Source organism: Molossus molossus, unplaced genomic scaffold (genome assembly GCF_014108415.1).
Source record: "Molossus molossus isolate mMolMol1 unplaced genomic scaffold, mMolMol1.p scaffold_m16_p_3, whole genome shotgun sequence".
Taxonomy (NCBI): domain Eukaryota; kingdom Metazoa; phylum Chordata; class Mammalia; order Chiroptera; family Molossidae; genus Molossus; species Molossus molossus.
The window spans coordinates 44,941,735-44,963,901 of record NW_023425366.1 but is presented as its reverse complement, the minus strand read 5'-3'; the positions used below and the strand labels follow the sequence as shown (position 1 = coordinate 44,963,901).

The following is a 22,167-nucleotide window of genomic DNA, read 5'->3' as shown; positions in this document are numbered from 1 at the left end:
CAGTCTCAATTTTGTTAAGTCATATGAAATTATAGGTGCCAACTCAAAGTTATTTTTCATAAGAAACGTAATAACTGTTCCTAGACACCATTTGATCTCCAGATCTCCTTGGAGGTCTTTCTTGCTGTCTTCAAAGAAAGATAATTATCTTAATAGCAACTAAAATGTAAAATCTTCCACCTCTTTTGCCTTATTCGCTTCTCCCTGTTGACTAGCATGGCTCTCCATACACTAACAAGGTTATGCAGTCCTTCCAGGTTTCAAGGGGATGTCTCAGAGATTTAAAACTATAATATACTTCTTCTGATACAATTACATAATTTACAATCATCAATTAGCTATATATTAGAACCCGAGTTGTTCATTTCTAGCAACAAACTAGTGGCTCTTTCATAGACCAAGGGCAGTGGGCATTATTTCATCCTGCCTTTTATGGATAAAATATCCAGAGGTGATATCTATGCTTAGAGTTGCAAAAATACAACACAGCTCTCGCTTCTCAAGGTGACTGGGAGAGTGGGGATGAATGGAACTCATCCTACCTCCATCCACGAACTACCTCACCACCTTCACACGAACACCCGGCCACACCCATCTCTGGGCTTCCACATTATCCTAGACACAACTGCTGCTGAGCTCGTGACAGCAGATGATACTATCGTCTGGGCTGTCTGTCGTGCTCACCTCAGAGAGGCAAAAAAATCACAAGACCATTAAGAATGTGGTCAAACTGCCAGGATTTGAATCTTGGTGTCTAGTTTTTTAAGCCAGGCTCTGCTACTTAATAACTGTATGAGCTTTGAGACCCAGAAGCGTAGGGAACTCCTCGATTTTCACCTCTGAGAATGGAGGAGGACAGTGCCTTTCTGCAGAGCTGGTTGTAGAAGTGAAATGAGCAGATACATGAAGAGCCCTGGGCCACTCACTAAGTGTTCAGGTCTGTGACGGTCACCAGAGCTCTTGTAAGAGCCCCCCCCCCCCCCCGACATCCCAGCATGAAGTAGGAGCCAATAAATGCTGTCAAATAAATCAATCTATTTTTCATTTATTAATTTGGTCCTTAGTAAAGTGTTCCTAAACATTACTGACCCTAATGGATCAGGGTTATTTTCAAGGTCCTCCCTCGTACTTGGACTCCCACTGGGTGAGTCACCCACTCCCAAGGCTTCCGTTAACACCCAAATGATAACGCCCCTCGATCTCTATCTCTGGGACATTTTTGTCCTTATCTCTCCAGGCTCATACATAGTCTCTGGTCTGCTAGATAGCTCTCCTTGAATTTCCTGAAACTTAACAGAAATCAGTTGCAACCCTCCATCATTGATGTTATGCTTCTGATAACCCTATTACTGCGTGAGTATCCCATATAATCACCCTATTCATCCATCCATCCACCCATCTATCCATCCATTTATTACCCACTATGTGACAGACGAACTACCATAACACGTATCACTCTGCATGTAATTGTCTAGTTATTAGTCTGCCTTCTGCACTTTGGGGTCATAAGCTCCTGAAGATGAAAGGTTCTGGATCATGTTTACCCCTGTATCCCCAAGCCCTGCACAAATTAAAAACACATGACAAATATCTGTTGGGTAAGTGAATGAATGTTCCCACAAGACTGGTCCTACGATGAAGAGCTCAAACACTTCTCACAGCTTGTAAGTTAATAGCAGGAAAAGCACAAGGTGCTAGAAGAATGCAGCCAATCACTGTTTTCAACAGACATAAAATCCAAAGGTGCTCTCCCAAATCAAATCCGTATTCTTATGCAATGTCTAAAGCAATGCAGTTTTCAATAAAGATGGAAAGCAGATTAAATACTAATGGGCCTGAAGGTTTAAAAGGTCAGAAGGTCAGATAGTCCATGACTGAGGAAACCCAGGGGGCAAACTGTGCAAAGCAAACCAACAGCCCAAACACACACACAGAGAGCTGACTGTGGCCAGTTGTTAAAGATGAATGCCAGACTTCACACCAGTTTGCAGTTGAGAACAACTTAAGGAAAGCATCTGACAATGACGGGAAGGACTATTATAATCAAAGACACCCTCCTCATGTGAGGAGGCAGGAAATGATGCAGCCACTGCTCACTGCCACTGCTCCCCACCCCCACCCCAGCACATCCTCACCCTCACCGCCACGCCCCCCACCCCAGCATGTTCACTGAAGCAAATCTGAGGGCCTGACAAAAGAGCTGAAAACTGAGATCACTGCTGAACGTCAGAAAGAGTGCCCAGTTGCAATACCGATGCAGCTCCTTTCTGCGCTGAGCATGGGCACAGGTGTTCCCTGGCCCAATTTTGAACACAAACATGTGTTAATTTCTTAGAACAACTGACCCTACTTGGAAGTTACAGAACCTTCAAGAGTCCATTGTCCAGTGGCTCCCAGAAAGTGACAGGAAGCTTAATTCAAAGCATCACCAATATTCCTCTAGGTCAGCTTAACAAAGGGTTTCACTTAAGTGTCTGTTCCTTCTTCCATCCAAACATAGTGCTGGAGCGTCAGCCTCTCGCTGCTGAAGGCTTTATCAGGAAAAGTTCATGCCCGCACCAACAGGCGGTAGGCAGGAAGCTAGCTAGGGGGGGCTCTGGATCTGGCTGGGGAAATTCTTCTCCCCCTGCTGTGGGTGAAGCGACCACAGCTCAGGAAAAGGGGATTCCTGAACTCCTTAACTGCTCCAGGAAGGCTGAACTAGGGAGAAGATCAAGTGACAGAGGAACTGCCTCGCTGACACACAATACTGTTTAAAGTACTTGACAAATGGAAAGTGGTGGGTGATTGCTTTAAAAACACATGGGCATGGACAGTACAGGAGACGATCCTGGTTCAGGACCGCCGATGAGACAACTAGCAAAGAAAAAGTGTGTTGACATCAGCACTCTATCTCATGGAAGCCCCGTAACACTAAAGATCCAGATTTTCCTGTGGAAAAACAACATAAGGAGATTTTGAGTTTTTACCCATTTTACACAGAGTAGATTTAAATAAAAATAGCTGTAGGTAAGACCATGACATAGGTGTATATATGTAAATGCATATTCATTTAAGTGCTACATTTCAAATTACTTTGATTGGTTCGGGTTGTCTAGGCCAGTGTGGTATTAGAGATGCAAAGTTTCATTCATGAAATTTTAAATAATGGTGATAAGATTTATCTAGACATACAAGCGGAACCTAAATATAAAGCACATGAATAATAGAATGTGCATGAATTTTGAATGCTTATTTTTCGGAAGAAAACAAAGAACTGAATGTGTGAATTCATCTTCGAGTCTCCAAGTGTAGTCTGTATTTGCATTTCAATAGCTTGCAAGGTAAGCTCTGTGAAATTGGTCAAATGTATAGACTCTCATCTCTCCTCCACCCTAAATCAGTCAATTAGCTTCTAGAGAAAGTGGCAAACAGAAGTTAATATCCACAGCTCAAAACCTATTCCAGCTGATACAGATCAAAATAATTTCAAAGCAAGTGTGTGGAGGACACAGCTCCTCTAGGAAACAAATTCTGGAGAGAGAGTGTCCAATCTGAGGAGCTAGGAGGTGATGGGGTGAGTGAGCACATGTGGAAATGAAATAGACAAGACCATAGACAACAAGATACACAAAAGGAAACACCAGGCAAAAGTCAAATCACATCAAAACATTTAACAGTAGGCAAAAGGTAAGTTTAGCAGTGTTTGTGCTTTTAAAACAAAGGCATTTGCAGTGCCGGCTCTACTCTATTAATACAGACGTGTTATAAATATGCGCCACCACCCACCCCCCGTCCTTCCACACCCAGCCCTTCCGGGCATGCTGATGCTGAATCTCTCCTAAGTAGCATTTTTCAATCCTCTAATCAAAAGCCTGCATTGGCTCCTCATTAACCACTCTAAGCCCTTTATAAATGCCCTTATTCCAAAAAAAAAGTTACTTTTTCATGGCCACAGGAGCAAAACTATAGTTAATACACAAGTATTATATACTTGAATGACATTCTCAATGTATCGTGCCTTTCCAATTGCAGCACTTTTATTCTTTTATTTTCTGCCTTCGACAGTCTTTTGTTTTTCCTTTTAATAAACACAAGGAATCTAGACACCCAGAGCAGAGTCAAAAGTGCAAGGTATTCAGTGTGGCTCAGGGTCGACACTAGAAAACTAAGAATGGAGACTTCAGCTAAAAGAAATCAATAAAGGAAGGAATGAAGAAATATATGGATAATGAACATAATATTAAAGCTACTTTTACTAAGTACCCACTCACCTAGCCATGGTCAGTGCTATGGACTGAATCCTTGTCCCCCCGCCCCCCTAATTCATATACTAAAGCCCTAAATTCTGATTGTATATGGAGGAGGGATCTTTGGGAGGTAATCAGGGTGTGCCTATGAAGTCATGAGGTCATGAGGGTAGGCCTAATGATGGAATGAATGCGCTTAGTCAAAGAGGAAGAGATGAGCTCTCTGCCTGCACCGTGTGAAGATACAGGCAGGAAGTGGCTGTCTACAAACCAGGTCTCAGGCTCTCACCAGATGTGAAATCTGTGGCACCTCGACCTTGAACTCCCAGCCTGCAAAACTGTGAGAAATGCATGGTTATTGTTTAAGCCACCCCCTCTGGGTTATTTGGTCACAGCAGCTTGAATGGACTAGGACAGTTAGATATTTGCCTACCTTTGCTGTAGTCCTCATCGTAATCCTGCCAGGTAAGTGTTAGTGTTCTCACTTTACAGAAAACGAAGCCTCAGAAGAGTTTTCACTTGCTCCAGAGTCACAAAGCTGGGATGTGGTTAAGCCAGGAGGTGCAAGGAGAGCAGAGGAAGAGGAAGGCTCAACAGTCTAGAAACTCCGTCACAATAGCCATGACGACTTACTATGTTTCTACTGTCTGCTTGACACTGTTCAAAGTGATTTACACGCATGTACCTTATTCAGCTTTACAACTCCCATTTTAAAATGTTGTATTCCCACTTCACCAATGGCAAAACTAACGTGTAGAAGACAGTGGCATGCTCAGAATAATGAAGCCAGGAGGGGGAGGGCCAACATTCACATATTAGTCTAGTAGACGTCACGGCCACAGCTGTTCATCACAACACGAGCCTGCCTCTATTAGTCCTCACTGTCCTAATGCCGGGTAACAACCCACTGCAAAACGAGTGGCTTCCAACATAAGATTTCTTCTCACTTTGCAGGCAGACAATAGGGCTGCTGGCCTTGGTTGCTGGTTGCAGGTTTCCCCAGGTCAACTCCAGGGGGGGTTTGTTCTGGGACCCAGACTAAATGGGCTGTGACTACCAGGGCTTGTCCTTCTCATGGTAGATAACCGAAGTGAGATGGCAAGGCCAACCGCGCAAGCATATTTTAAGCCTCTGGTTGTGCCGCATTCACTAACAGCTCATTGGCCATAGCAAGTCGCATAGCTGAGCCCACAGTCAAAGGGTCTCTGCCTGGCATGAGCCCATGAGGCCTGGGCAAGAGACTAAATGTATGCTTCTGTCACAGAGGAGTGGAAATTTAAGGAAATAATTGAATCTATCACAGTATCCAACTTTGATATGTATTTACCACAATCTTTTTTAGTTGGATTGCTAATCACTTAATGGAAAATGAATCTGTGAGCTTAACAAACAATGTATATTTGGAATACAGTTTTAATGGAAATGGGTAAATAGTCAAATCAATGGTAGTATTCATGTTCACCTTTATGACAATGCTAAAGGAGACCAGGCCATTAAAAAATAGGAAACTAGCAACATCTCACCATGACAAAATCATTAAAATGAATATAATATAAAATAAAGTATTTCTAGATTTAGCTGATATCTCACTAACTTTGAGTACAAAACTAAAAAAAAAAAAAAGTTCATTAAAAATACTTAATGTTTCCTATAATCATTTCAAGATCATTGTAATACATTCTAACTCTCCATCCAGTTCCCAAGGATTTGCATGTCCTCAACATACTAAAGCAGGACCTCGGGAAGTGTTGCAGCTGATCAAGTTAAGCTGGGATCCTCATTTGTTACAAAAGAAAGAAAGAAAAAGCTCAGTTTGTTGTATCAATATGATTTCATGTCGTTGTATATACACACACAAATTAGAGACAGTGTGACAGAAAACTGACAGAACTGTGCATCTGTCTTGTGCCTCTCCTGGCTGCACCCCCATCTTCAATTACAGATATTCCATTCAAATGGAACAAAAATCTTAGCTGAATTTGATATAATCTCACTCAGGTTTTAAATCCACTCACTGTTTCAAGCAATATAGTACCAACCTCATCATCCTCACTTAAGAATGAATTACTTTTTCCATTACAGCCTGTAGTTTGAGATGTTTCATTGGGCCTTTGCAAAATTGTATTGCAATGAAACTTGTAGGCAAGTTATCAAAGTTGGAAGCAATTTTACGAAAAAAAAAAAAAAAAAAAAAAGTCGTATCTTCAAAATTGGATACATTTTCAAGGCCTGACACTAAACCATAAAACTACTTTGTTCCTTATGTAATTTTAACCAGTCCTGCAAAACAAGTGTTAAAATACACTTTATAGTAATTTTTGAAAACTATTTTAACACAGATCTACTAGTCTGGAAGAAATTGTTCTCCCTTTATTCACAGTCTATTTCAATCAATTATTTAAAGCAGATGACTTCAAAATCTATATTCAGGCCTGCCCTCTCTTCGGAAGTCTAAGTCCACATATCCACTGCTTCCTGAAATCTCTACCTTGAAGGCTTGCACAGGTGCTCAATGTCAGGATACACAGAGCCAATGAATCATTTTCTTACTGTCCAAGTCCGTTTTATTTCCTGCTCTTATCTGCTTCGAGTCCTAACACCTGAAACCTGGCAGTCACCTCCAGCCTCATCCAGCTCTTTTGCCAACCATCCCAACAGGTCTCCAAGTCCTGTTAATACCCTCAGGACCTTTTCTTCCTCCACTGTCAATATCTTGGTCTAGCAGTATCCCTCTCACCTCCTCATCTCTAACCTACTTGCTGTCCTCGGTCCCTTCTCAGGCATTCTTCATGAATGGTTGACGGAACCACTGACAATTAGTAAAATATTTCTGTGTCCTGCTTAAAATCCTTCAGTGGCTTCCTAGTGTTAGATGAAAGTCCAAATCCTTCAATGTGGCATCATTCTTGGGACTCCATTCGTCACTTCCTTCCTGTCACATGCTGTTTCCCCTGCCTAGAGCATCCTTCTTACCTAACCAGCTCCTGTTCATCCTTCACCAACCAGCAGAAATACCTCCACCTCCAGGAAGCCTCCCCAGCCTCCTGCAGCAGAGCTGGGCACATCCCCCCTCATGTGACTGACCAGTTCCGGCACTATCTATTGTAGAAATTTCTGTGGGTCTCCCCACCACACTATAAACCTCTCATGGGTCAGTACCATATTCCACCATTTTTGGAACGCTAGAGCCAGGGATGAAAGTGCAATGGTGCATATTTATAAGACACAATGCTCTGTCCTCTGACACAAACCTGTGCAATATATGCTGCTGCTGCTGTTGTTGTTGTTATTATTATTCAACATTCCTTAAAAGAAAGATAGAGAATGGAGTCTGTCCCTGACAGCCTGAGTCAAAAGCATTCATATTCACAATCTAAGTAGAATAGCAAATGTTTAAGAACTGAAGCATGTACGTTACTGAAGAGGAATGACACGGGTCCCAAGTCACAGGTGCTTGTTATCTCTAGCGTTAGGAGAGGACTTCAAGGGGCAAAGCCACTGTCTGACCATGCCCTGGACATGGCTTCCTGGTGTGAACCATTGAGCAGGTGCCAGAAATTCTAAAAATGTAAAACTGCACTTGGACACCACCAGTGCCCTGGGTCCTTTCAGGGTGACGGTCTGGGGCTGCCTCCAGCCACATCACTGTAACAATTGCCCCCCCAAAGTAGGTTAATGACGAGCTCTCACATCACTACCATTGTCATTGTGTGGGAAGTCAAGTGTGAGTATACCCATCCTTCACCCACTTCACTATAAAAATAACCCATGGGCTTCGGGCTCGACCCCCAGTACAGGGCACGCAGGAGGCAGCTGATCGATGATTCTCTCACATCAATGTTCCTCTCTCTCTCCCTCTAAAAAAAAAATCAATAAAAAATGTTGTTTTAATAAAATAAAATAAAAAAATAAACACCTTTGCAGTGGTTCTCAACTTCCTAATGCCTCGACCCTTTAATACAGTTCCTCATGTTGTGGTGACCCCCAACCATAAAATTATTTTTGTTATTACTTCATAACTGCCATTTTGCTACTATTATGTCTTAGGTGACCCCTGTGAAAGAGTAGTTTGACCCCAAAAGGGGTCGCAACCCACAGGTTGAGAACCACTATAAGGTTGTTAAGCCTTACACTTGGAGACAGAGACATGGCAGGTTCCATAATTTGGGAGCTCCTTGGACCTGTAATCCCCTAGGATTAGTAGGTCCCAGCCTTGACTGCACACCAGTGGGGGATGCAAACTGAAACAACACAGACTGCTAGGCCTGAGGCTGGAAAAAGCTCTCGAGGGTTCGAAAGGGCAGCCTTAGTTGCCCCACTGTCCTGAGGTGTGGGTTATGCATCGCATGAATTGATTTACCTTTCTCAATTTAAAAAAATGCACAAAAGAAAAAACTGCCTTAAGAGGCTTTCATTAATGGTAGTGAGACAGATAAAGTTTTTTCTTAGACAAGGAAACAAAAACATTTAACCCCCGCCCCCCAAAATCCACTTCTTAAACTGATTTTAAGAGCAATACACACTGCCCGGCTGGTGTGGCTCAGTGGTTGAGCATCAACCCATGTACCAAGAGGTCGCAGGTTCTATTCCTGCTCAGGGCACATGCTCAGGTTGTGGGTCAGATCCCCAGTGTAGGGGCGTGCAGGAGGCGGCCAATCAACGTTCTCTCTCATCGATGTTTCTATCTCTCTCCCCCCCTTCCTCTCTCTCTAAAATCAACAAAGAAAAAAAATTTTTTTTTTAAAGTAATACATGCTCACTATAGAATAGTTGGAAAAAAAATAATTCTTAACATTTTAGTGCATTTTCTTCTTGTTATATTAGATGATAATGAAGAAAAAGAAAATAGGTTCTTAATAAGTGTTAGTTAGATATAATGGATATTTTTTAGTCTTTTTATACCTCATTTTAATTCATCCTCAGCAGCTCAGCAACTACATGTTTTTTATTGGTTAAGATTTAACTAGCCTGGCCAACATCAACCAGCAAGGATGCCTTGAACACTTCAAAGCTCATGCATGCTCTGTCCTTCTAGCCCATGGGGTTATTGTACACACACGCACGCATGCACGCACGCATATGCACTCTCACACATGTATATGCAATTATGTGTGTATGCATGTTACCCATTTTTTTAAAGGAATTGTTCATACATTATGTATACAGTTTAGTAACCTGGTTTTTTTTACTTGACATTATTATTGCCAGCTTTCCCCTTATTAAATATTTGTCAAAAGCATGGTTTTAATGGCAATGTTGTCTTCTAACATGAGTGTCTCACAAATTATTTGCCAGTCTCCATGCTTTTGGTTGCTTCCGAGGCAAATGATATGACTTCTGAGACACTATTAAAAGCTTTATTGTTACTCATAATTTGTTTGAAATGTGTTTCAAGTAATCTCAAACACGGCAATTGATTTCATTAGACTACGGTGCCAACAATAAAATGACTGGTTGCTGCATGCAGATGGATCTTCGTAAATTCATGTAATTCTCAATTTTTACAGTTTATCTAGTTTGTTGATTAGCTGGTGTTTTAGTCTCCTTTTGTCTTCAAAAATTATTCATTTAAATTTCACTATTATAAATGCAACATTATTAAATTTTTAGATCTTAGGTTGATAAATCTTTTCAGGCAACTTAAAACTTTAAAAAGGCATGATAAATAAAACCACACATTATTATTTTTTTTTAATCCTCACCTGAGGACATTTTTCCATTGATTTTTTTTTTTTTTTTTTTTTAGAGCAATTAGAAGGGAAGGAGGGAGAAAAAGAGACAGAAAAAAACATCGATGTGAGAGAGACACATCAATTGGTCGCCTCCTACATGTTCCCGACAGGGGCCAGGGATCAAACCTGCAACCCAGGTATGTGCCCTTGACCAAATCGAACCCACAACCCTTTGGCTTGTGGGCAGATGCTCTAACCACTTAGCAACAGGCCAGGGCAAAAACACACAAGTCTTAAAAGAAGGAACTGAGAGCTCCTAGGGAGGACGGGGGCTCGTTTTATCTAGAACGCTACCCCAACTGTGAAACGCTGCTCTGATCAGCGAAGACAAACGCTCACACCAGCTCTCCGTCTGATTCGAAGAAGAAACCAGTTCACCTAAGGGGCAGCACTGAACGCTGAGCTCCTCTCTCCTGTGGGCTTCCAGGGGGCTTGGACACAAAGTGCCAAGTGTTCTCTCGCAGCCATTTCTTTTAGAAACCCTCAATAAAAGCCAAGGATATGGTGTGAACTTGTAATTCTGTAAAGAGATTTCGAGGGCAGCGGAGATGGACGGTCTGAGTGCGATAGAACCTTGCCATGGGCAGACTTCAGGGAATCTGGGAAATGAACGGTAAGAGGTCTTCGGGGCTATTCCTCTCACACATCACTCAGGATCGGTAAAGTAGAGCAATTCAAAATTGAGACTGCTTCCAGGACCTGAAGTGCTGGTCTCCTTACCTTATTGATTCAGAGGAGACCCATGTGCTTCAGAGACTAAAGTGGAAGGGGACAAACTAACATTTTCCCAGGAGAATTAAGAGGCTGATTGGAAAGACACCATTACACAAAAGTGGGAAATGGTTGGAGAATATGACTTTTCACAAAAAAGCAGCTTTGAATCAGTTCAAGCATTTGATTTCAGCCTCAGGCCCCAGAGATCTGCACTATGGAGTTTGAACATTGACTCTGGATGGTAAAACGCTAAGAGCAAGGGGCAGTTCAACACGAGTTCATTCAAACCATGCTGCATGCACTTCAACTGCCCACCTAGACCTGCTCTCCACCCTGCACTGGGCCTTGGAGTTCATGTACATGATGACATCCGTGGTCCCTCTGGCTTCTGGTTGGGTTTTGCTAATGGGGAGCAGCAGCAAGAGTTAGGAGGATGAAAGGAATTAAGGTTGAGATGCCCTCCCATCATCTCCCTGTGGAGTCATCATAAGCTATTTGTGTTCCTTCATCCAAGGTACCTGCCACCTGCTGTTTCTGTCTCAGGCTCTGGAATTGCTCCCTCCCTCCTTTAGGCCTAGTGATGTTCGTGGCTCCCTGTTGCTTCCAGCCCCTAGTACTGCACCATTCCCTAACCTCTCCCTACACCCTGTCCACACCTTTTAAACAGTTCCTTCTATTAAACTCTCCTCAAGTTACCTAATACATGCATGTCATCTTTTTATTGCCTGAACCCTGCCTGACACCCATATTTAATTATTTAAAATCACAGAAGGAAGTGAATTAAGGTTAACTAAATAAATACTATATGCCAGATACTGCACTAAATAATATACATATGATCTTCTTCAAGCACTTCATTTTTAAATCTAATTTTATAGATGTGGACACAGAGCTCAGAGGGGTTAAGAAACTTGTCTAATGTGACAGAGCCATTCATTGTCACTGGACACATATCTGACTACAGTTTCAGTGTAAGACATCACCAACTCAGTAATTCAAAATAATCCGTCCTGCTGGTTAGCCCAGATCCTCTGGTTTAAAATCCCCACGCGACTTTCCAGGATCTCCCTCAGGACAGAGTGAAAATGTACATGACTGTCTCTGCTGGAGCCTCTGTCTGCTTTTCTGGTCTCATCTCCAACTCTCTGCCTTTCAAATTGGTTTATTTTACACTGTCTTTTGGAGGGTGGGGTAGGGGAGAGTGTATTCAGAAAACTAATTCTTAGAGTACAGAATAAAAATTTGAGTGAACATAAGATTTTGAGGGCACTCCGTCCTTATCCCCGGTGGATCAGGAAACTGAACCTGGAGTATTTTATTTCTGTCTCAGAGGCAGAACTTGAGCTCCGATGGACGAGAAACCCCCCTGAGGTATGGCTGCCACTGGCCTAAGGTGCCGACAACCACCGAAAGTGCATTTAGCACCTTGATTCTTTTCTGCCCCAAACAAGCATCTATCCCTTTTTGGGACCCTCTGAAAAATAAAAGTACCTTATTCCAAAGTATTACTATCATAGGCACTTCTATTGTAATACTCCAACTGGACTTCTTCCTTATAACCACCAGAGCCTTCAAGTATAAGGACAGAGCGATCCTCCCACGTCATACCCTGCTGTTAGAGTTCAGGTAAATGGTAAACACACCCATAACCACATGAAAGTGACACAGAAGGAACACTGAGAGATGGTGAGTTACATGACCTACATTTAGGCAGCGACACACAGGTAGTTTGAGACCCAGAGAAGCATCTACCTGCTTCTCTGCTTTCTAAACTGAACTAACTCTTGATCACAGCCAGTGGAAAATCAGAGCCGAGGCCAAGGTGAGGATGTTAGTTTTAGTTGTTGTTTCAGATAAGAAGGGGGGATGAGGTCAGGTATAGGGGGAAAGAAGGAAACGAAACAAAAAGAAAGCTAAACACAAATCCAGAAGTCTAAAGTATAAAATTTAGTTGTTAACTGCATGGTATGGGGAAAATGTTTCTAATATTCTCACTGCATGTGACAATCTAGCAGTGGACTGAAGTGGTACTATTTCATTAGGGAGTGGGGAAATCATCAGGGGGTGATACCAGGTGAAGCAAAGCCCAAGAGGAGGGCGGGGAGGAGCTCACAGGAGGCCTCTCTGGGACACCTCCCTCTCGCTGCCCCCCCTGTTTAGTGATGCCTGTTACCATTTTCTCCCGCCTCAGGGTCCACCACATTAGGGACAGGGACACTTTCATTAAAACAAATAAAAAGGAAACATGTAACAGATATCACTAAAACAATATCCCTGACAGTTAAAAAAATATGTTTCACGTGTGAGGGATATTAGGCCCAAAAGGAGCCAGTTATCCTTTGACAAATTAGACCTGTCTAGAAATTCAAATTGCCCCAAGTCCAAGGTCTGCCCAAGCCCATCCATCCGTCAGAATTTCCCCCGTTTTGAGATGCAATCTGAAAAGTTTCCCAGGTTCTAATGGTGGAAGCCAATGGGGCCTCTTTCTCTCCTTCGCATTTCAAAGGCAGTGGCTGAAGTGCCATCAGTAATGCTGGAAATATTAATACAGTGCACAGAAAAGATGGAAACGTGCAGTCATTTAAGATGAACAACTCAGTTGTGTTGCCATTGTATGAGGTAGTCACGCCTTGAAAAATTATATGTTCTGACTAAAAACAATATTTCAAATTCCAAATCTAAAAAACACCATAGCATTCCTGTGTTTTAAAAGTTAGAGGCACTGAAACTCTAAAAATAGTCTCTAAACATGTTGTTTTATCTTATTTATTTATTTATTTATTTTCTTTCTTTCTTTATTGGTTTTAGAGAGCGAGGAAGGGAGAGGGAGAGGGAGATAGAAACGTTGATGAGAGAGAACATCGATTGGCCGCCTTCCGCAAGCACCCCACTGGGGATCAGGCCCACAACCTGGGCATGTGTCCTGACCGGGAATCAAACCGGTGACCTCTTGGTGTGTGGGTCGATGCTCATCCAATGAGCCGCACTGGCCGGGCATACTGAATTATTTTATACTAAACACATATTTCATTATTATAAAGTTGAAGTTCAGAGAATCAGAATATTTGTGTGCTCCAGAGTTTTCACGCTAGGCATTAAGTAATTTAAAGAACTGGTCAGTTTCAGTTCTAAGCATCTGTTCAGTGTGACATCAACAGACTCTTGTTATTATATAAAAGCCTACTGCCTGTCATAATAACCCCTATAAATAAACCCCCGTCTTTATTGGTGATTCTTCTAATTTAAAGGCAAATTCAAATAACAAACTACTTCATCTCATTAGTAATGATGTGAAATGTTCTAAATAATAGAAATCATCCCTCATTCTTCAATAACATAATACTTATTGAGTACTTACTATACGTTATTATATTTATTATATGTCTTTTAACTTTAAAAACTCAATTACACCCATCTCCTATTTAGTCCATTCAAAAGGGTGCATTTTACAGAAGAATAAACACACACAGAGAGCATATGTGACTTGCTCAAGCCTGCCTAGTAAGTCAGGAATATAAATGTGTAGGTTTCAGCCTGCCTTCACTACAGGTGTACCTCATTTGCATGTTGAAATGTTTCATATAGTATGCATTTGTAAATTAAGTTAATTCCTAAATTCACTAGGTGGCGTTAGTTCTAGTGAACTCTACAGTGGCAGCTTTTGTAAAACAAATATATACTTACATCTTGTATTTTGTGAGTAGTTTCCTTGTATTAAAATTACTGCAAAAGCTACTCTGCATATATAATATCTTTTTTTAAAAAAACACATTAGATATAATGGGAATGGGAAAAAGAAAAATACAGGCTTTGTTTAAGCAAAAGTAAAGTCATAACAATGAGATGGCAGAACTTTTAAGCACTTTTATATTGTTATTTCTCAAAAAGTGAAGATACTAATTCCATTTATAATAGAAAGTAGACATTCCTTATACATTATATAGATTATAGCAGGTGTAGTAAAAGTATGTTAAATACAATGAAGATCTAACACTCTAAGTACTATATTAACAAGTAATGTTTCCTTTGTTTTGTTACAAAGCTCTTAGATAGAAAATAGCTCCGTTACTTTAAATAGCAACAATAATAACTTTTTATCTCTAAAATTAAAAGGTCTATGAAATCTATACCCCTCATAAGCACCATGTTTCAACTATGTCCTCTGAAGCTGTGATAATATATATTCCTGAAATAAGCCACAAAAAAGAGTATCTTATTGAAAATACATTTAAAACCTCAAGTGAATTAAAGGAAGGAGAAAACTGAGAATTGCCAGCAATTTACTAATAATCTGAACCATTAGAAGTTTAATAGTTTATCATCTTTATAACAAAGAGCCTTTTCATATTTAACCAGTGACCCCAAAGAGGATGTGGACCCACACACACAGCTGTGCATTACGAGAACTTTATAGATGTGATGAAAACAAAGAAAAGGAAATCCACAGCAGTGACTAACCGCACTGTACATTCAAAACAATGACCACACTGAAAATCATTAAAGAGGCAGACTGTTTACTTAGGTTTGGAACAATAGATGACATTTAACCCAAACTTCTTTAATCCCACTTTTGTTTACCTGCAAATCATCCTTAGTTTACCTATAATAAATATTAAACTATTAGAGAAATACGAATAATATTAGTAATTGACATTAAGAACAAAAAGCAGACAGCTAGCCCAGCTGCCAGTCCAAGACCATTCAAGGGACATCTGAAAGCATTTCTAAATGTGCTGCCTAGTCTGCGTTCTCAAGCAGGCATTTAAAAGAATTTCAAAAGTAATGAATGAGAGTTTAACAATGGCTAATGATTAGATTCTTTCATAGAGAAAAATATCACACAGAAGAAAAAAAGAGTTACCGAGGAGTTACACATACTAATTTTGAACATACTTATGTCTTGGCTTCCTTAAACTTACAAACTGCCAACAGATGTTTTGTTCAAGTTTTCCAATTTGCCAAGTTTTAACTTGGAATACATTTGAACACTAAAGTCAGAGTAATTTAATTAGAGGAATTTGGGCACAAAAAGCAAGGCAATAAGATACAACATATCTTTCCTTATCTCAACATAAACGAATTACAGTGAACTTTGATGGGGCTGCCAGCAGAAACTTTCACCTTCCTGACAGGAGGAAAACTCTCAGCAACTGCACACATCTGCAAGGCGATCAGGCAGATGCTGCCGCGCACCGGGGTGGATTCCCACGCAAAACTGAGTCCCGTGTTCCCAGGACTGAACGGGGTTGCTACCCTCCACAGACTTCCCAGACACTTGACAGAATGCTAAACCAGCTCATCAGTTATCACCACCAGCCACGATTTAACTATTCGCGAGCAACCAGCAGAAAAACAACCAACCAACAAAGTAGCAAACTAAAAGTTGCATCTACTGTCTCTGACAAAAGAGCCTTTCTCATTGAACCCTGGGAGGTGTCACTGAACCCGGTAACTAGAGACTTCGCGTATCACGTTGCCAAGTGGATACGAAGAACTGTGCACATATCTGTGCCCAGGAAAGGAATAAAAAGGGAACTTTGAAATCCTCAATGGCTGGCCGGTGACAGTGCTACATTTCAGGAAGGGAAGGATCTCCTACCTGGAGCCCTCTTCGTCTCAGAATGCTGGACTCATCCATCTCGCCCTCCGCGGGCTCTGAGCCTCACAACAGGCTAGCCATGCTGTACTACCTCTACTCCGGCACGCTAATTCCGAGCCGGCAGCTGCTGAACACTTACATCACGCTCTAGCTGATTGGAGCCCCGAGTCAGCTGGTCCGCTTAGTTATTCACTCCAGCAACTTCGGAGATCACGGAGGCTTGCAGTTCGGTGGGAGCGCGCAGCAAGTGGGCTCGGGCACCTAATGCATTTCTCCAGGCGGCGGAGGCTCTCGCTCTCACACAGGAAATCCTGGGATCCCTGGGTTTTCTTCTTCAAAATGCTGGCTCTGGCGTTCCCAGCGACCCGTAAACGGCTTTCAGCAGTGGCTTCAGGTCAAGCCCCTTCTGAAGCAACTATCAGGTCAAAGTGGCTAAGTAAATCAGTGGTGACAGACACCTCTGTAAAAGGCAGCTGCTGACTGGGACGGTGAGAACTGGGGCACAGCTGGTCGCCAAGCAGCACCACCATGCCTGGCGCCCATCTCTTCTGATGGCATCAAAGAAAAAAATGTAGAACACACACACACACGCGCGCATGCACGCGTGCACACACACACGCACACAGGCGTGCGTGTGCCGAGCTGCCTGAAAACCTGAAAACGGAGGGCTCAGGGCAGCAGCTCTCCAGCCACAGAAGAACACTTTACACCTCCCAGGGTGAAAGCCGATTCATTTACATAAATACCTGGTCAGTCAACTCCCAGCCCAAAGATAGAAGCAGTTTAGATTTTAATTTGCCTTGTGATAACAATTTAGTTCTGTTGCTACCTGACCAAAATGTAAAAAGGGAGAAGAAATTCTAAGAGCCACCATTAGTTGGAATATTAACCTATTTATAGTTTGTAAGCAGCTAAAAAAAAAAAAAAAAAAAATTCCCATCATGTGCAATTTCACAGTCTGTTTCAGCTTGTTTACTCCGCGCATCCTCATCTTATTTCAATTCAAAGCAGCCAAGAGATGAATATTAAGTTTTCATTACTGGCCTGAAACAGGAGTGACAATATATAATACCACCAATTTATAACAAATTATTCCCCCTTGATTTCCATTCTAAAGATATTTAAATGGAGAGAATAGTTCGGTTCTGAGAGGCAGATACTAGGACTATCTGCAGTTTGTCTGGGAACCATTACACAAAAGTCTTTTTCTTGAAAGAAAGACAGAAAGGCAGGCATAAATTAAAAAAAAAAAAAAATCAGTAATTCCTGGATTTTACCTAATGCAACGATCTAAAGATTTCTAAGTGTGGGGGTGGAGAGGGAAGTATCTAGTGGTTCCTTACTCATCCACCTGCTATTACACTACTTTCTGTCTCTTTCTGGCTGTCAACACACTGTTAGGCTTGCTATCAATTGATTAGATTATATCATTAAGAATAGCTCAGGGATTTATGAATCTAACCACTGAGGAAAACTGATTGCATTGTATGTTCTCTAGTGATCTTTGCATATATCTCTAGACATACAAAGAGAAACCTTGTTAGGAAATGCCACCCCTGGCACGAGGCATCAGCAGAAAGGGTGTCAGCATGTTCTTTCACTTAGGCACCTCATTTGATACCACTTAAGGAAGAAAACCCTAGAGAGCCTTGATTTCGCTCTCGCATGTGGAGAAATAATGCCATCTCTTGAGCAAAGAAACAGCACCAGACTGGTCATCACTCAAGCCGAAACGTATCAACAAATTCTAGCATGAACGATTGTTTAAAAAAGATTTTAAAAATCTGTACATTTTTGTTTAACGTGAAAGGCAAAAAGACAAGAAAAAAAGACAAAGAAGGAAAGAAAAGATAAATCCTAGGGGCACAGAGGAAGAGATGGCTTGCTACCTGTGGGCAGTCTGAAAAGTGGGTGATCCCATCCGTGACAGGCCCACGCGTACTTGAATCTTTTCCTGAAGAAAGAACACCTTTGCCTTCAATGAAAACAAAAGGAAGGACAGTGGTTGCCTTTTCTCCCTCAAGCCAACCTCCTGAGAGAGGACCAAACGCAGTTCTCTGCATCTGAGGTGCCCTTAGACAAAGGACCTTGGTGGCACGTCAGAGTCTATCTACCCACTTAGAGTGTCACTGTTGCCTGCTCACAGAGGCAAAGGGAAGACCTGATTTTAGAAAACAAAAAAATCATAACCAAAGAAGCTGAACTTTGAAAGCAAAAACCAAGCAGGGTGTCCTTACACACACATGTGCTCTGAAGACTGTGATCTTCATGGAGCTGGTCCTTCTAGAAAAAGTGGGGTCTGATGGAGGACATCACATTCTCACTGAGACTTTCTCCCTTGAAATAAAGATCATAGGTTGCCAGGAGAAAAAAAAATGTCGAAGTATCTTTTCTGTGACCAGTGGAGTAAGTGTTGGAAGGGCTATCAGAAGACATTTTGAGGACACGCTGTCAAAGGTCAGGTGACGTGTACACAGGTAAGTGGACTCTGTGCATCTCGGGCACTTGGCAGTGAGTGTTTGGTGGGTGGGAGTGAGAAAAAGGCATCTGGCTAAGGGTGAAGAGTATGTTTCTTAACAGGAATATTTTGAGATAAAAATCTAGGTTAGTATTCAACCATTAACTAAGTCTAAGATGAGGATTACGGCCATTGCACCAGCAAATCTGGTATGAAAAAATATCGATTACCTGTCAAACTGTATCACTTTGAGAAGTGATACACATACATTTTAAAGAAATAAAACCAGCCAGAGGCAAAAACATTTGGGACAAAAATGAAAGGCTGCTGAAAAATAACATCAAGCAATAATGGCTTAGCGGAGGGAATAGTAAAAGGAAAATTGCTACATTTACCCTTCGCTATATATTTTCTCATCAAGATAAGCCATGTGTTAAAATGCAATAAAAACTTCAAATGATGACACTCTTCACAGGTAATAATTAGGATCCAGCCTAATTTCCATTAATAAGCTCAGTTTTCCTACGATTTTATCCCTTCATGGAATACGCTCACACAATTTCGAGTCAGTTCACAAAGTGCCAACCTTTTAGGTGTGTATTCCAATAAAACCTGGCAGGCGTTCTCATTCCTTGTAATCTGAAGCCAGTGGCTTATGGTACTTGATGTTTTTAAAAAGTATTTGTATGGATATACCATATGCCCACTCTATGGTAGGCATAATATACTTCACAGAATACTCAAAACCTAGGAACATTATAATATAGGTCAATTTAAATTTTATTAATTACTACAATGAATGGCTCATGGAAATTTAAAAACTACCAGATTCGAGCAGAACATCAGGGAAGGGGGAAGCATTTGCACACACCCTCACAAGGGGTTAAACGGAGATTTGGTAATCACTGTCCACAGCCATGTCATTTTGACCAAGGACCCAGGTTTGTCCCCTGATTCACATGGCCAGACATTTCTCACACATTTAGAAACAAGTTGACTCTCTTCCCTAGTTCCACTAATGTGGAGGTGCCTTCTGATTTTACCCACTCTCCTGCAGCTGAGCGTCCACTGGGGAATGCTGTGAGAAGCTCAGAGATGGGGGGGGGGGGATTCGAACTTAACCTTGCCCATGCACTCCGCCAGCTGAATGCACTCCCGGGCAGCAGGCAGGAGCCAAGGTGAAGCGTGAGGGCAGCAGAGCACTAGCTCCTGAGGAGGGAGGAGGCATTTCCCTCCTCTGAGCCAGAGCAAGGTGAGTCAGAAGGGCACCGCTGTTACCCAGCCCTCGTCCCACATACCCGTCCTCACCATGCTGGGAATGTGATTTCTCAAGTCATCACAATTTGAAGTGGGATTTTCCCCTAATGTTTTGTTTTGTTTTTATGTATGTGTAGCAGCAACCACTGCTTCTTAGCAGGGCAGACAAAGAGCCACAGAACACATTAACTACCATATCCTGTCTGTTCCTTTCTGACAACAGACCAAAGGGTTCCTCTATCTCTATGTATGTTCATTTACAAGGAAAGTTAGTATGGCCAAGGGGATAAATCCCTCCATTCATTCATTGATTACTTTTTCCTCCCATAAGATAAAATGTCAGTGGCCAATGAGTGTGTTAGATTTTAAAAAGGTAATATAAAGGTCATAAAAAGTTACAGGGGAGGAACAGGCTATTAATGAGAATGCATGTAAGTATCCAGTACTGTCCATGTAATCACACCTCTGTGTGGATCTACGAGGTAAAGAGAACCCTGGACGTCACTGTGATGTACCTGCGGTATTTGTTCAAATATGCATATCAGTGTTTACATTTAAATTCCTTCTTAATTTTGGCACTTAATTTTCCTCCATGTTTTACTTCTAAATATTAATAATAATAGCCAACATTTCTTGATCACATACTATGTGCCAATAACTACTCTATGCACTTTATACAAGTCATCTCATTTAATCTTCATTAGGTTTATTGTTATCCCCATTTTATAGATGAGGAAACTGACACTCAGAGAGGTTAAGTAACCTCCTCAGATTGCACAGCGAGGAAAGGCAGAGCTGGGATCCGAACCCTGACAGGCTGACTAACCACTGTCTTGCCTCTTAGTGTTTATGCACAGAAGGGAAACATGCTTTCAGGGTGAAAGGAACACATGAGAAGTGTCAGACATTTTAGCTCCAAAGTGTAAATTACCACATCTAAGCTGTCAGTGGTCAGAAGAGACCAGAAAGAGCATTTGGAATCCCAGATTCCATGGGCCATTTGTCTCTAAAAGGAACGGGTCTCAGCTGCTCTAGGGCAGACCACGAGGCCCCCTGGGGCAGAAGCAGGTGGAAGAAGGGGGTGGCCAGAGACAAGTTATAGGTGTGGTCTCTACTTTCTTCTTAAATGTCTCTGGGCCTCCAGGGGCTCCACTGTGACTCTGAACAACTCTTCTCCCTCTGGCTCCAAAATCACACCATTCTAAATATAACGTATGTATTTACAACCACAGGAATTCCATGGAACCAAGGGCCCCTTTCAGCTGCTGCGCCAGGCTTCGTACACATCCCATAACCTGTGGGCTTCGGGCGCTCTCGGTTTTCTAGTCTGACAATGATCGTCTGGCCTGGAATGTACCACAGAAGGCACGCCCCTCCCGGGTAAAATGAGTGGGCCAGGCTGCTCACCCTGAGCCAGCGGTGCTGGGAAGAAAGGTGGAAAATCCCAAGCCTGGCGGTGCCCTCTGCTCCGTAAGTCAGGACTCTCCCCCTCCTCAGGACAGTGCCCTGCCCTGACCGGCTCTGCACAGGAGAAGCCCTGGCAGGTTGGGGAAAGTCCTGCAACTTCCCTGAGCTTTAGCTTCTCCCATGAAAGTGAAGATATTACGATGGGCTGAGGATCAGGAAGCTGGACCAGAAGAAAAGGCCACCTGCAAGGAATTTGATCCCACTGCCCTCAAGGTAATAGCAGCCCAGGTTACTCACTCTGGACACCTGGTCCCTCCCTACCAACGCCATAGGCATGTCTCCAAACTCCCCTTCCTCCCCCAGGGTATTATCACTCCTCTGAGCATCTGTGTCACACGCCACTCAGCTGCCTCCCTGGCCTCCGGACACACAGAGGCTGAGGGCTGGGCTGGGCTTCTGGGCACTCCCTCCTCATCACACCTCTCCCAAGACACACACCAGCACTGACTCCAGGGACAGGCTGCAGCCTGGGGCGGAGATGCACACACAGTCCTCAGTTAACTAGAGAATAGGTTAAACAAACACTGGCTTTGGTTGGCACTCATCTTCATTCCTAATAGTAACACTGAATATTACAATGTCCCTGTCCAATGTTATTATGTCTAATCTTTAGAAATAGGTACCACTCATCACACACGAACCAGGAACGTATCACCAGTGTCGTCAAGGCTCCAAAGTAAAAAGACGCCTGGAAAGAGGTTCTGTTTTATT

The 22,167-nt window shown here is 42.3% G+C and overlaps 1 protein-coding gene across 1 annotated transcript in view; it reads right to left on the bottom strand.

The window, feature by feature from the left end:
- LOC118641841 (microtubule-associated serine/threonine-protein kinase 4-like) overlaps nt 1–16,379 on the bottom strand; it is a 333,781-nt gene extending 317,402 nt beyond the window's left edge. Inside the window, exon 1 of the mRNA XM_036279434.1 lies at nt 16,275–16,379. Within this exon, the coding sequence (XP_036135327.1) occupies nt 16,275–16,313 (39 nt within the window). The 5' untranslated portion in view covers nt 16,314–16,379. The remainder of the gene's footprint in view (nt 1–16,274) is intronic.
- Between the last annotated feature and the right edge of the window lie 5,788 nt (nt 16,380–22,167).